Genomic DNA, 16,742 nt, shown 5'->3' on the forward strand with positions numbered 1-16,742 from the left:
ACATTTTGTTATGTTACAGCCTTATTCTTAAATGGATGCAATTATTTTTTTCTTCATCAATCTACACACAATACCATATAATGACAAAGCGAAAACAGGATTTTTGAAATTTTGCCTCATTTATTGAAAATAAAAACGGAAATACCTTATTTACTTAAGTATTCAGACCCTTTGCTATGAAACTCAAAATTGAGCTCAGGTTCATCCTGTTTCCACTGATCTTCCTTGACATGTTTCTACAACTTGGGGCTTGTTACCCCTTTATGGTTATGAATGTATTTCTACCTGTCATTTAGACATTTAGTGTGTGCTAGTTTTTTTCTTCATTTAACCTTTATTTAACTAGGTAAGTCAGTTAAGAACAAATTCTTATTTACAATGACAACCTACCCCAACCCAGACTACACTGGGCCAATTGTGCGCTGGATGGGATGCAGCCTGGATTTGAACCAGGTACTGCAGTGATCCCTCATGCATTGAGATGCAGTGTCTTAGACCACTGCACCACTCAGCAACCTCGCTAGCAGTAAATGCTAGTTAACATAAGCTGCTAGCAGTGCTAGCTAACAACCTTACGAGAAGATCGTCTGTGGCAAAATATATTAAAAAAGATAACATAACTTAATTGCAGTTGTAAATGTTTCCACTAGTGACTGATAGCTTTACAGTTAATCTTACTTTATAGCCTTTTAGCTATTTTACACAGCATTTTATGACATATAGCTAGCTATGTGTTTATTTTAATTGTATTTTTTATTTTGGTTGGTTATTTTCATTTTTATAAATGTACCCCCTTTTTCTCCCCAATTGGTAGTTACAGTCTTGTCCCATCGCTGCAACTCCCGTACAGACTCAGGAGAGGCGAAGGTCCTGGGCCATGCATCCTTCAAAAGGACCCTGACAAGCCGCAATTCTTCTCGACACACTGCTCGCTTATCCTGGAAGCCAGCCGCACCAATGTGTCAGAAGAAACACCGTCCAACTTGTGACCATGTCAGCGTGCATGTGCCCAGCCCGCCACAGGAGTCGCTAGAGCGCAATGGGACAAGGGCATGCCGGCCAAACCCTCCCCTAACCAATTGTGCATCACCACATGGGTCTCCCGGTCATGGCCAGCTGCAACACAGCCCGGGATCAAACCCGGATCTGTAGTGACATCTTTTGTACTGCAATGCAGTGCCTTAGACAGGTTGCACCACTCGGGAGGACAGCTAGCTACGTTTTTAAAAGAGAGCTTTTAAATTGGCACCTCTCCCCTTGCAGGTTAATAGGGTTAGGGGCTATCTAAAAAAAAAAGATTAGTGGTTAGGGAAGGTTTTGGGTAAGGGTTAGGGGCCATCTGTTAGATTAGGGGTCAGGGTTTAGGTTAATGGTCAGTTCCTTACAGTTCCTAATATAATTTCATGTTTTATTTTCAGATGAGAATATACAAGAAGAAAACAGACTGTGGAAGCTATGTCTCTGAGATGATACAGCATGCCGTGAAGGCAGTAGAAAATGCGCAGAACTTAAAGGGGGCTACCAGGGTGTTCAACATTCCACCAAGAACCCTACGGTCTTCAGAGGGAAGGAGGTGAAAGACCCAGGATTCAGCCAAATGCGCGGAGTGCCAGTCTTCTCTTCCATGTATGAAAGTTACCTTGTCAACCACATTCAACAAATGGAAATAGCCCTATTTGGTCAAACATCATGGGACATGAGAAGACTCGCCTTCGATCTGGCAGAGAGGATGGGAATCAAGCACAGGTTCAGCAAAGGAAAGGGGTATGCAGGAGTGGATTGGTTCAGTGGCTTCATGAAGCTCAACCCTCAACTGTCAGTTTGAGTACTGCAAGCAACCAGTCTTGCGAGGGCCTTGGGCTTTAATAAGCTTAAGGTTGACCAGTTTTTTACGGCCTACGAGGACATTTTAAACAGCGTCATGGACATCGGGCCAACGAAGATTTGGAACATGGACGAGACGGGAATACGAAACATCCAGAAACCGTTGCCAGTGGTGGCCACCAAGGGAGCGTAATAGGTTTCACGGATGACTAGCACAGGAGGTGCTTCACAGTCACAGTAATTTGGACTATCAGTGCAGCGGGGCAGTACGTCCCGTCCCTCTTCATCTTCCCCCAGAAGACGATGAATGAACACCTGCTGGTTGGAGCACCTCCAGGGTCCATTGGAAGGGTGAGTGACTCAGGCTTTGTGGACAGTACCATATTTGTCGGCTGGCTCCACCACTTTGCCCGCAGTGTTGGTTGTACCCCTGAGGAACCCCACATCCTCATCCTCGATGGGCACCACTCCCATAAGACCCTGGAGGCTGTTCTGACAGCAAGAGGCCATGGAGTGATTCACATCACTCTGCCACCCCACTGCAGCCACAAGCTGCAGCCGTTAGACTGTACAGTCTTCAATATATATTTGCATATAGTGATTAGAAGTGTTTATTGTACCAATACTCATGTGTTCTTGTTGTTTGTTTGTTTTTGTTTAAACCAACAACCAACAGCTGCAACTGCAGCAGTTCTATTGGAGTTGTCCCTAAGGCCGAGGATCCAGGAGGCGAGACGAGGAAGAGGAATGCAGAGTCTGCGGCTGTACTGAAAGCCTCACCTTACAAAACCTTTTGCTCTTGAATGTCATTTTAAAGACCGCTGGGATTTGAAAAACTTGCATTATTCCAATAAAATGTAGTGCAATTGTACATAATGGATTGTAAGGAAAAGGAACAACATTTAAATAACAAAGAAAATGAATGTGCAGGTGAGTTAAAAAGAGGGACTTTACATCAAATCTCCTCATAGTGCAGATATTAATTGTGACATATCGAACACCATTTCCCCCCATATTTTATTTAAATATTTAAAATAAGACAACTAAACTTAGCTTTTAAGTATCACTTACTAAAGAATTTCTAAATACAACTGATTAAATGGGGGGTACTTTAACCCCGGTACTTTAAAAAAGCGCCCCTTCTCTAAAACCAACATTTCATGAAATGTAAACTGAAAAATGTAAACTATAACCATTTATTTCCCTTTATAGTTTATTTGCCTAAGCATGACCTTCGTCCACATACCATTTTTTCCCCCAAACATTGCTTTTTTGTGTCAGCAATTAAACATTGTTATTAGGGGGGGCTAGTTACCCCCTAGTACCCTACGAATGTGTTGAGGTGAGCTCAACTCAATCCAACGGGCGTTTCTGATCCGACAAGCCTTAGAGTGGGCAATTCAATTCAATCGGCCCAGGACAGATATGATGAAATATTACAATATTGGGATTACAATTGTATTTACGTATATTGTCCAGAATATAACATGAAGTGATGCACCACTCAAAAGTTATTTCACACTGTAGTTGCATTGGGAGTTAATTGAGTTGAGATGATTGATGATTGGAGCTGTAGGGGAACTGATGCTGTGGAGGAATGGATGTTTGTGGATTCATTCACACGCTGGGCTGATAAACATATTGGAGACAACATATGTGGAGTTTAGGCCAAGTTTATTCTGTTACTTTACCATCAGATGGAAGGGAACAAAACCAAATAGAACACCCTCTCTCACACACTTTGGTGGCAGCAGCGACAGAGTCTGTGCGTTTTATTGTGCAATTATTGATGTTTCACTTTTTTTATCCTGCCTCATACCCAGTTCATAGATAAGTTGCCGACTTCCTGCTCAGTACATTGTCTGTGTCTAAAATGACACACTATTCCCTTTATAGTGCACTTTACCAGGGCCCATAAGGCTCTAGCCAAAAGTAGTGCACTATATAGGGAATAGGGTTACATTCGGGATGTGACCTGTGTATCTGGAGGAACTAGTAAAGAGGACGATATCAATTGTTAGATTTTAATTAGCATTGATATTTGGATGCTCGGAGGGCACCATGCCATTACTAGTTGAGCACATGCTGCTTCTATCTTCTATAAGGAAAATGATGGTTTAGTGTGATGCACACACACTTGTGTAGCTTCTGATTACAGTCTGCTTGTATTATTTCCACCTGTTGTTCGTGCCTTCAGTCGCAGTGGTATGGTGAGTAATATCAATGGAAGCGGTCATGTTATTGTTGAACTCCACATCTTGCAAAGTACAACCTGTCTTGGTCACATATGAATGTGATTTCAAATATATTAGCAGAGTAGGCCTATTTAGTGTTGAAATTATTTTGTCCTGGTATGACATCGGACATTTTTTTTCTCCACTCGGCTAAAGACAGATTATTTCCTGCATTTATAGCGCCCATGCCAACTTTCGGGTCAGTCCTTCGAACGAAGTTTCAGCACCAAGGATAGCTCATCAGCCACTTTAGCAAATTACGTTAAACGGTCCTTGAATAGAAGAGTTTCTGAAATAATAATCGCCTGTGGGCAGATTCTGCGTTTTTGACCAAATTACGCGATATATGACTGCGATTACTGAAATATTTCACTAGTCAAGAGTTGCTTCAAAGTATGTTTCTGCTTACGATGCATTGCGCGATCAAACCTGGAATGTGATATATATGTATTAGGTGGAATTTCGTGTCAGGATATGCAACGCTGTTCATTTACTGTTCAGTCATTTGGATGCTGATAAAACTGCACTGAATGTACAAGGACTCTTTGGAAATTAAAGAAGAGAAAGGGTGATTTTGCCGAACCACCAAAAGATCCCCGCGCTTTAGTTTAGCGGTAACAACAGCACGTGCCTTTTCACGTCTTCACTCAGCTTGTTGAGGACGGAAAGAGAATTCGCGCCCTTCTCTCTAAAAAGACAACTGGAATGTACAAACTTGTTCTGAGAAGTCCTGGCAGAATGTATATGCTATAGCCTACTATATGGAAAAATAAACGTGTATTATGGATAAGGAATTATTGTTAATGTGTTTGCGAGCTTTCTCTGACCTTTTCCTATTTTTTTGCGCTTGTTATTGACATTGTATGAACACGTCACCTTATATTTATTATCGTAAAAACGTGTTTTGAAGATTTTACAGTCATAGTCGACAAAAAGTCAGATATTTGTCATGTGTCTTATATGGAAAGGTGAACCAGACAACGACTATTGGAGTCAGAATGGCAAATAATTATTATTTGAAATTACGTTTAACCTAACTACATTTAGAGTTTCAAAGAGATAGGTGACTGTCCTGTTTGGAAGTATGGTGAAGTGGATCTTATGGAACTTGGTCTCATTCCTCCTGTGCTGGACGTTTGTTAACGCACAGGTAAGAAACAAAACCTAGTCCTAATTGTTCAGCTGTGTTCAGAATATGACAGGGAATGTCCGATTTTTATTTTTTATTAGTGCATTATGTTTAGAATAGTATAAATTGCCAAAGTTGAACATTGAGTCGGCAAACAATTTTTATCAGCTGTAGAAAATCATATTTATGTTTTCATAATGAGTCAAATATTTAACAGACTCAGTTCCCACTGGGCACAGGCGTTAATTCAACGTATATTCCACGTAATTTCATTGAAATAATCGTGGAAACAACGTTGATTCAACCAGTCTGTGCCCAGTGGGTTGTTATTCAGTTGTGAAAATGTACTCCATTTGTCATCTCATCCATACAATGAGAAATCGGAAATTCGTCATCAGCGGGCAGCAGGCTCACTGATCTTGTTCAATTTAGAGACCCCTGTTATAATGTAGGCATTATGGAGACCCCTTAACAGTGTTGATATTCCCCACCTCACTGCAGTGTGTGGGGAATAGTGTGTGCAGTGTGTGACTCACTATTGTACAGTGCTGTGAAGGATGTTGTTTCCTTTTGTGTTTTTCTACATGCAATTACACCATGTGTGATGTTTACCCAAATAAAAGACAGGATAGATACCCCTTATTTTTGCTTCGAGTGTGTATGACGCATCTAATTAAGGGATTGTGGTGTATATAATTATCTGTGCTCACTGTCAGTCAGTAGTGTGGTTTAGTTGTGCTTCAAACTTATCAGCCATCACTGTAGAGAATGGAGTACAACTCCTCCTCATGACCTCAAATACGTTTCTTAAGACACATGAGAGATCAATTTTGCAGGCACACATCTGGAAATAGAGAAGATACAGAATAGGCCATAGATGAGTGTAGGATATGTACTCATCTTTGCACATATTAAACCGTAATAATTGTAATGTCTGATCAACTAATACCACCTCTCACGTCTGATCAACCAGTACCACCTCTCCCCCACCTTGGTGACTGCAGAGTCTCTCATTCTGCCTCTATGCATCTCACATAACAGAATGATAACCCTTGTTAACCATCCTCCTACACAATATTTATTGTGTATGAACTCCCCCTGTGTCTTGACTCTCCTCTAAAACTTCCTCCAGAGATTTCTATTTACAGAGACCTTCTTAGTATTCTATAAGTGGTACTGGTGCTGAAGCAGTATATATATTAAAAATTCAAATAAAAAATGGATTAAAATTGATTTGTTATTTTTCTCATCAATCTACAGACAATACCACATTATGACAAAGCAAAAACAGATTTTTAGACATTTTTGCAAATACTTATGAAAAAAACAACAACTTAAATATCACATTTAAATAACTATTCAGACCCTTTACTCAGTACTTTGTTGAAGCATCTTTGGGGGCGATTATAGCCTCAGATCTTCTTGGATATGACGCTACAAGTTTGGCACACCTGTATTTGGGGTGTTTCTCCCAATCTTCTCTGCATATCCTCTCAAGCTCCGTCAGGTTGGATAGGGAGCGACTCTGCACAGCTATTTTCAGGTCTCTCCAGATGTTCGATCAGGTTCAAGTCTGGGCTCTGGTTGGGCTACTCAAGGACATTCAGAGACTTGTCCCGAAGCCACTCCTGTGTTGTCTTAGCTGTGTGCTTAGGGTTGTTGTCCTGTTGGAAGGTGAACCTTCGCTCCAGTCTGAATTCCTGAGTGCTCTGGAGCAGGTTTTCATCAAGGATCTCTCTGTACTTTGCTCTGTTCATCTTTCCCTTGACCCTGACCAGTCTCCCAGTCCCTGCCACTAAAAACATCCCCACAGCATGATGCTGCCACCACCATGCTTCACCGTAGGGATGGTGCCAGGTTTCCTCTAGACGTGACACTTGGCATTCAGGCCAAAGAATTCAGTCTTGGTTTCATCACACCAGAGAATCTTGTTTCTCGTGGTCTGAGAGTCCTTTAGGTGCCTTTTGGCAAATTCCATGTGGGCTGTCGTGCCCTTTACTGAGGAGTGGCTTCCATCTGGCCACTCTATCATAAAGGTCTGATTGGTGGAGTGCTGCGGAGATGGTTGTTCTTCTGGAATGTTCTCCCATCTCCACAGAAGAACTCTGGAACTCTGTCAAAGTGACCATCGAGTTCTTGGTCACCTCCCTGACCAAGGCCCTTCTCACCCGATTGCTCAGGTTGGCCGGACAGCCAGCTCTAGGAACAGTCTTGGTGGTTCCAAACTTCTTCCATTTAAGAATGATGGAGGCCACTGTGTTCTTGGGGACCTGCAATGCTGCAGAAATGTTTTGGTACCCTTCCCCAGATCTGTGCCTCGACACAATCCTGTCTCGGAGAAATACAGACAATTCCTTTGACCTCATGGATTGGTTTTTGCTCTAATATGCACTGACAACTGTGGGACCTTATATAGACAGGTGTGTGCCTTTTCAAATCTTGTCCAATCAATTTAATTTACCACAGATGGACTCCAATAAAGTTGTATAAACATCTCAAGGATGATCAATGGAAATAGGATGCACCTGAGCTCAATTTCGAGTCTCATAGCAAGGGCCTGAATACTTGTGTAAATAAGATATTTCTGTTTTTTATTTTTAATACATTTGCAAACATTTCTAAAAACCTGTTTTCTCTTTGTCATTATGGGGTATTGTGTATAGATTGATAAGGACAAAAATAATTCAATACATTTTAAAATAAGTCAGTAACGTAACAAAATGTAGAAAAATCAAGGGGTCTGAATACTTTCCGAATGCACTGTATCTCTGCTCTCTCCTATCCCTCTCACAGTATAACGGAATCACACACAGTAGCCTTAGGATCACTGGATGTATGACCTGTTTGGAATGAGCACTCCCTCACCTGCTTGGCTACTACAGGGTGAAGAGATATCAGTTTGCCCTGGAGAGAAACAACTGCCCACAGGTGTCAGAGAAGGGGACTGTCAGTTATGACATATTAGTAATTTATATCTGCTGCAGAGTACCTTAGTGGAATGGCGAGGGTTCAATGAACCACGCTTGCATGATGAGTAACCTTAGGTCCAGGCTATGATGAGTAACTTTGCCTGAAACCTGAAGACTTGCATTCTCTCCCCAAGTTAATGCGTAAGGCTAAAACAGTAGTGTAACATGCAGGAGACTATAACAGTGGCAATTATGATAGACAGTGGGATATGACACATATCGTCACAGCCTGTAATTCTAATATCTATCCATTCCATCTGCTCATCAATGAAGGTTTATGGTCCCAATGCTCCCCAGTGCTCCACATGCCCCTTGGGCAAGAGATGTTCATCACAGATTGCACAAATTCGCCTTCCTATCATTTCCATTACCATTAGATGCTCCTAATGTGTCTGTGTCTGTAACTGTTGAAGTTTTTAGCATCTATGAGGTTGACCCCTGGTCAACCCCATTCAATCATTTACTGTAGGTGTACATGTAATTCAGACTGCCAGTGAGATGTGAAGGGCCATTCAGCTCCAGGCCTTGATGGACAATGTCAGTTAGTTTTTCAGGAATATGCTTGCAATTCAAATCAAATTTGAAGATATGCATGTGGACTGTGTGCCATTGAAAAATGTGTTCTGTACGAGGACATACAACATCTAAATAGTGATTTACATGGTAATATAAAACACATTCATAATGTTATTTTAAAAGGATATACAACCACGAACAAAAATGCAAACTCTTTCAACTCCTTCCTTGTCTGTATATGTCATGGCAAAAACCAAACTTTACTTTCTGAGAAAAATCTATTATCAAAATGAAAATAAATGGATAATTGTCTTGACTCTGGTTTGCGCCATTCAATGAGTCATCCACATCCACAAATAGTTTTCTTAACTCAAGAGTGATATGGCATTTGAAGACACCGTACAGTAACTGAACTCGAAAGGGCATAGAGTCATTCAAAGTACTTTAGGCTACTTTGGGCTCCCAGGTGGCGCAGCGGTCTAAGGCACTGCATCTCAGTGCTAGAAGCATCACTACAGACACCCTGGTTTGAATCCAGGCTGTATCACAACAAGCTGTGATTGGGAGTCCCATAGGGCGGCGCACACTAGGCCCAGCGTTGTCCGGGTTTGGCCGGTGTAGGCCGTCATTGTAAATAAGAATTTGTTCTTAACTGACTTGCCTAGTTAAATAAAGGTTAAATTCTAATAAAAAATAATTGAGGAAAGCATACACAGACTTAGAATATGTTTGTTATTCCGTAAGGCACAAATATAACAACAGAACAAGTTCCAAAACATTTGAAGTAAATATCCTTCACAATATGGTAATGATTGTGCATTCTGTATTGTTTGAACACTGTTCAATATTTTGTGTGGGATTTGAAAGGGAAGCATTGCTTTAATTGTTATTGGGTTCAAATACATGTGTATTTGAGTATCTGACATTTAAAATACTTTTTTTCTGTGTATTTGAGTATTTTCAAATACACAGCCCAAAACAAGTACTTTTATTTGAGTATTTGACTGGTTATTTGTAAAACATATATATATATCTTACAAAATTGTATTGAAGAGTATTTTCAAACGCTTGTTTCAAATACTATTTTCAAATACCTGGGTTAAATTCATGGGAGTGTATTTGAGTCAATGTATTTGAGTATTTTCAAATACATTAAAATATTCAGCCACTTGGCTTTTCAAATAAAATATATCTGAGTACTTACTTTGAATGTACATGAAAGTAATTGATATATTTGAAATAGTATTTGAACCCAGGTCTGGTTTTTATGTGGGTGCATTGTTATAAATGTTTTCTTCATGTTAACCATTTCCGATCTCTATGCATTTCCAATCTCTTTCATTACTTGTGAATCATTTGAAAAGTCTGTGACCAATCTTTATGTCGCTGTGTGAAATACTGTAAGGCCGTAATCAGATCATAGGGTCACAAGGTCTTTGAGAACATTAGACAACCACTCAGAAGAGATGTTAACTTAGTATTTTTTTTGTCAGAAACTTGTAAACCTCAAATTATCTCAGAAAAATTTATGAGACTAACACTAGCCACTGCTTGTCGTCTGCAGGGTGGATCTGATGAGAGTCTGACAGCAGAGGAGCAGATGTACATTCTGTATGACATTAAACTCCAATGCCACCAGAACCTCTCCACCCGCGACCCTGCAGGTAATAACAACATATACTGTGGACTGTAACCTTAAACATGCCCTAACTTGACATATCTCTGTGGTGCTGTATTGCTTCTGTGAGTCATAGTTAAGCAGACATACTCTAAGTAAATACGTTTTCCCTGAAACCAACGTACATGTGGTAAAATAAGACGTCCGCCCCCTGACTGACTTCCAGAATTACAATGCAAGTCAAGGAAATAATAAACAGTATGCAGTATGGACACTGTCTCGTTGGCCAAACGTTATATCCTAATTTGACTTTGGGGCAGGTCATGTTGTTCTTGACAATACCGTCTCTGGTAAACACACACTATATCAAATCAAATCAAAGTTTATTTGTCACATGCACAGGATACAGAAGGTGTAAATGGTATAGTGAAATGGTTACTTGCATAGTGGAGTCTTTTGTTTAGACATGTAGCTAGCTAGCTAAACAATGAACCATAATCCCAACTCATAAAGTTACTACCCTGCATGAATCTGCAGGTAGCGAACCAACTAGGTTCAATGTTAGCTAGCTAGCTAACATTAGGCTATAACTAGCAATGCCAATGGCTCTGAGATATGAATAATATTACTACACAGATCATACACGTAACGTTAGCTAGCGAGCCAGCCAGCTAACGTTAGCTAGCTAGCTAACAGTATGCTTTAACCTCTTCGCTATAGGGGGCAGTATTTTCACGGCCAAATCAAACCCAAATCAAACGGCCTACTTATTGGGCCCAGAGTCACATATTTGCATATTATTGGATAGAAAACACTCTGAAGTTTCTAAAACTGTTTGAATGGTGTCTGTGAGTATAACAGAACTCATATGGCAGGCAAAAACCTGAGAAAATTCCAAGCAGGAAGTGGCCTGTCTGAGAATTTGTAGTTCTTCTTTTGATTCTCTATCGAAACTACAGTATCTGTGGGGTTACGTTGCACTTTCTAAGGCTTCCATTGGCTCTCTAAAGCCTTCAGAAAGCGGATTAAGGCGTCTCCTGTCTCTGGGCAGAGTATAGTAGCTCAGTTTCTCAGTGGTCTACCTGGTGACAAAGAGATTGGATATGCGCATTCACGCGTCCACGCTGTTTTTTCTTTTCCTCTTTGAATGAATACACTATTGTCCGGTTGGAATATTATCGCTATTTTATGAGAAAAATACCATAAAAATTGATTTTAAACAGCGTTTGACATGCTTCTAAGTACGGTAATGGAACATTTTGAATTTTTTGGTCTCGAATTGCGCTCGCGCGTTACCCTTTGGATAGTGACCTGAACGCACGAACAAAACGGAGGTATTTGGACATAACTATGGATTATTTGGAACAAAAACAACATTTGTTGTTGAAGTAGCAGTCCTGGGAGTGCATTCTGACGAAGATCAGCAAAGGTAATACCATTTTTCTAATACTAATTCTGAGTTTAGTGTGTCCCGAAGTTGCCGGGTGTCAAAATAGCTAGCCGTGATGGCTGAGCTATGTACTCAGAATATTGCAAAAAGCTATTTTAAAATCTGACATAGCGATTGCATAAAGGAGTTCTGTATCTATAATTCTTAAAATAATTGTTATGTATTTTGTCAACGTTTATGATGAGTAATTTAGTAAATTCACCGGAAGTTTTCGGTGGGAATACATTTTCTGAACATCACACGCCAATGTAAAAAGCAGTTTTTTGATATAAATATGAACTTGATTGAACAAAACATGCATGTATTGTATAACATAATGTCCTAGGAGTGTCATCTGATGAAGATCATCAAAGGTTAGTGCTTCATTTAGCTGTGTTTTGGGTTTTTGTGACATATATGCTTGCTTGGAAAATGGCTGTGTGATTATTTTTGGCTATGTACTCTTCTAACATAATCTAATGTTTTGCTTTCGCTGTAAAGCCTTTTTGAAATCGGACAATGTGCTTAGATTAACGAGAGTCTTATCTTTAAAATGGTGTAAAATAGTCGTATGCTTGAAAAATTGAAATTATTGCATTTTTGAGGTATTTGTATTTCACCCCAAGCTCTTCCATTGGATTTTTGCGAGGCGTTCCGCTAACGGAACCCCTAGATGTAAGAAGTTCACTTGCAATAAAACAACTTTCTGACTAAATTACAAATGTATAATATCTGAAAATGTACCTAGCTAGACTCTCTTACCTGTATACATGGATGAACGCTTCTCCCTATCTGTCACAGATGCCATGGTTCCCCTTAGTTTGAAGATGTAATCCGGAGACAGGTGTTTGACTCTCTCCGCATAGTTGCAGTCAAATGCCAGAATTGTCTCCATCTACTAAGCTATCATACTCTGCTTCCACGGGCATCCAACTAATTTCAAAACTCGGTCCTCCAGAAAGTGGAGAGCAACACTTTTGCAGTTCTTCATGAGATCTTTAAAAAAAGCTATGTGAAAAAGGATAACCTACACATACGGTGCAGCTCATGTTATAGACAGAAGTGCGTTACATGGCAGACCAATCCGAACTCATCTCTAGGCATGTCCAGCCCATCCATTATCTCAGACATTAATGGCTAGCGAGAAGGTTCCTGCCTTTTTCCGTGGCTAAACCAACAAGGCTTGTAATTTAGCAATTCTATTCGTATTGTAATGGTCCTGTGTGTTGCTGGTGTAGAGAGTCAGGCGCAGGACAGCAGATATGAGTAATCAACGTACTTTACTCAAAAATACAAAACACAAAGCAACATAGCGAGCCCACAAAAACGGACTGATGTACAATTAACAATCACTCACAAACAAAACATGGGGAACAGAGGGTTAAATAATAAACAAGTAATTGGTTGAGTGAAGCCAGGTGTGAAAGACAAAGACACAACAAATGGAAAATGAAAAGTGGCTCGACGGTGGCTAGAAAGCTGGTGATGTCGACCGCCGAACGCCGCCCGAACAAGGAGAGAGACCGACTTTGGCGGAAGTCGTGACAGTACCACCCCTTGACGTGTGGCTCCAGCAGCGCGCCGACACTGACCTCGGGGACGACCCGGAGGACGAGGCGCAGGGCGATCCGGATGGAGACGGTGGAAATCCCGCAGCAACGAAGGGTCCAGGACGTCCTCCACCGGCACCCAGCATCTCTCCTCCGGACCGTACCCCTCCCACTCCACGAGGTACTGAAGGCCCCTCACCCGACGCCTCGAGTCCAGGATGGCTCGAACAGCATACGCCAGCGCCCCCTCGATGTCCAGGGGGCGGAGGAACCTCCCGCACCTCAGATGCCTGGAGTGGACCAGCCACCACCAGCCTGAGGAGAGACACATGGAATGAGGAATTAATACAATAATCTGGGGGAAGCTGTAACCTGTAGCAAACCTCATTCAGTGGAGACTGAACGAGGCATGCTTCAGGTTACAGCTTCCCCCAGATTATCGTATTAATTCCTCAGACTTTAGATGGCCCCACAAACCACGGGCCCAGCTTCCGGCAGGGCAGGTGGAGGGGCAGGTGGAGGGTCGAGAGCCAGACCCGGTCCCCCGGTGCGAACAACGGTGCCTCGCTGCGGTGGCAGTCGGCACCCACTTTTTGCCGCCTCACGGCCCGTTGTAGGTGCACATGGGCGGCGTTCCAGGTCTCCTCTGAGCGCTTAACCTCTATGGGCTAGGTGGGACGCTAGCGTGCCACCCGTGGTGCACTCCATCAACAGCAGGTGCATTTCAAGAGCGGCAAATTTGAATCCAAATAAATGTCAAAATTCAAATTTTTCAAAAATACAACTATTTTACACCATTTGAAAGATAAACATCTCCTTAATCTAACCACGTTTTACGATTTCAAAAAGGTTTTACGGCGAAAGCATAAATTTAGAGTATGTTAGGACAGTACATTTACAAGAGTTGTGTGTAATGTTTTGTCAAGTCAAAGACAGGGTCACCAAAACCATAAAATTAGCTAAAATGATGCACTAACCTTTTACAATCTCCATCAGATGACACTCCTAGGACATTATGTTAGACAATGCATGCATTTTTAGTTCTATCAAGTTCATATTTATATCCAAAAACAGCGTTTTACTATGGCATTGATGTTGAGGAAATCGTTTCCCTCCAATAACCGGCAGTCAAGTCAGCGTCACAAATTAAATAATTAAAATTAGAAAACATTGCTAAAATATTATATTGTCATTTAAAGAATTATAGATTTACATCTCTTGAACGCAATCAACTTGCCAGATTTAAAAATAACCTTACTGGGAAATCACACTTTGCAATAATCTGAGCACTGCGCCCAGAAAAATACGCGTTGCGATACAGACTAGACGTCATGTTGGGGAGATCTAAAATCGAAAATACTATGTAAATAATCCATTACCTTTGATTTTCTTCATCAGATGTCACTTCCAGGTATCACAGGTCCATAACGAATGTAGTTTTGTTCAAAAAAGCTCATCATTTATGTCCAAAAATCTCCGTCTTGTTAGCACATGATCTAAGCCAGCCGGACTTCTCGTCATGAACGAGGGGAAAAAATATATTTCCGTTCGTTCAAACATGTCAAACGTTGTATAGCATAAATCATTAGGGCCTTTTTTAACCAGAACATGAATAATATTCAAGGTGGACGAATGCATACTCTTTTATAACGTATTGGAACGAGGGTACCCAACATGAACTCGCGCGCCAGGTGTCTAATGGGACATCATCGTTCCATGGCTCTTGTTCGGTCAGATCTCCCTCCAGAAGACTCAAAACACTTTGTAAAGGCTGGTGACATCTAGTGGAAGCAATAGGAAGTGCCAAAATATTCCTCAGCCCCTGTGTTTTTCAATGGGATAGGTTTAAAGTCAATACAACACATCAGGTATCCACTTCCTGTCAGAAAATGTCTCAGGGTTTTGCCTGCCAAATGAGTTCTGTTATACTCACAGACACCATTCAAACAGTTTTAGAAACTTTAGAGTGTTTTCTATCCATATATAATAAGTATATGCATATTCTAGTTACTGGGTAGGATTAGTAACCAGATTAAATCGGGTACATTTTTTTTATCCAGACGTGCAAATGCTGCCCCCTAGCCCTAACAGGTTAAACCATTCGTCCTCCGCAGGAGCTTCGATCTGTCTCTGATACCAAGGTGCCAGAACTGGCTGATACCCCAGTACACACTGGAGAGAGGTTAGTGGAGGAGTGGCGGAGTGAGTTTTGGGCCATCTCTGCCCAGGGGATGAACGCCACCCACTCCCCCGGCTGGTCCTGGCAATATGACCACAGAAACCTACCCACATCATTTACATTTACATTTAAGTCATTTAGCAGACGCTCTTATCCAGAGCGACTTACAAATTGGTGGATTCACCTTATGATATCCAGTGGAACAACCACTTTACAATAGTGCATCTAAATCTTTTAAGGGGGGGGGGGGGGGGTTAGAAGGATTACTTTATCCTATCCTAGGTATTCCTTAAAGAGGTGGGGTTTCAGGTGTAAGGGAGGAGGGAGGAGATGGTAGGATTTAGAAAACCGATCCACAACGACCAGGATCGTGGTGTTTCCCTGTGAGGGAGGAAGATCTATCAGGAAGTCCACTGACAGGTGCGACCATGGCCGTTGTGGAACGGGTAGGGGTTGCAATTTCCCTCTGGGCAGGTGCCTGGGAGCCTTGCACTGGGAATACACCGAGCAGGAGGAAACATAAACCCTCACGTCCTTGGCCATGGTGGGCCACCAGTACTTCCCACTAAGGCAACGCACCGTCCGACCAATGCCAGGATGACCAGAGGAGGGTGACGTGTGGGCCCAATTGATCAAACGGTCGCGGACAGCAGACGGAACGTACAGGCGCCCAGCTGGACACTGGGGGGGAGTGGGCTCTGTGCGTAACGCCCACTCGATGTCCGCTTCCAGCTCCCACACCACCGGTGCCACCAGGCAAGAGGCCGGAAGTATGGGAGTGTGATCAAAGGACCGCTCCTCTGTGTCATACATCCGGGACAGTGCATCTGCCTTAGCGTTCTGGGAACCTGGTCTGTAGGACAGAGTGAAAACAAAACGGATTAAGAACATAGCCCACCTTGCCTGGCGAGGGTTCAGTCTCCTCGCCGCCCGGATGTACTCCAGATTGCGGTGGTCAGTCCAAATGAGAAAAGGGTGTTTAGCCCCCTCAAGCCAATGTCTCCACGTCTTCAGAGCCTTGACAACAGCCAACAGCTCCCTATCCCCCACATCATAGTTTCGCTCTGCCAGGCTGAGCTTCTTCAAAAAGAAAGCACAGGGGCAGAGCTTTGGTGTCGTGCCCGAGCACTGAGAGAGCACGGCTCCTATCCCAGTCTCGGACGTGTCCCCCGCCACTATGAACGCCAAAGAGGGATCTGGATGAGCCAGTACGGGAGCCGAGGTAAACAGAGCCTTCAGGTGACCAAAAGCCCTGTCCGCCTCAGCCGACCACTGCAGCCACACCGGTCCCCCC

At 42.2% G+C, this 16,742-nt stretch overlaps 1 protein-coding gene across 1 annotated transcript in view; it reads left to right on the top strand.

Moving 5' to 3' along the window:
• Positions 1-1,696: 1,696 nt before the first annotated feature.
• LOC106586291 (parathyroid hormone 2 receptor) overlaps positions 1,697-16,742 on the top strand; it is a 155,440-nt gene continuing 140,394 nt past the window's right edge. Inside the window, exons 1-4 of the mRNA XM_045707894.2 lie at positions 1,697-1,815; positions 2,079-2,384; positions 2,501-2,588; positions 10,237-10,336. Of these exons, the coding sequence (XP_045563850.1) occupies positions 1,697-1,815; positions 2,079-2,384; positions 2,501-2,588; positions 10,237-10,336 (613 nt within the window). The remainder of the gene's footprint in view (positions 1,816-2,078; positions 2,385-2,500; positions 2,589-10,236; positions 10,337-16,742) is intronic.

This window comes from Salmo salar, chromosome 25 (genome assembly GCF_965601325.2).
Source record: "Salmo salar chromosome 25, fSalSal1, whole genome shotgun sequence".
Classification (NCBI taxonomy): domain Eukaryota; kingdom Metazoa; phylum Chordata; class Actinopteri; order Salmoniformes; family Salmonidae; genus Salmo; species Salmo salar.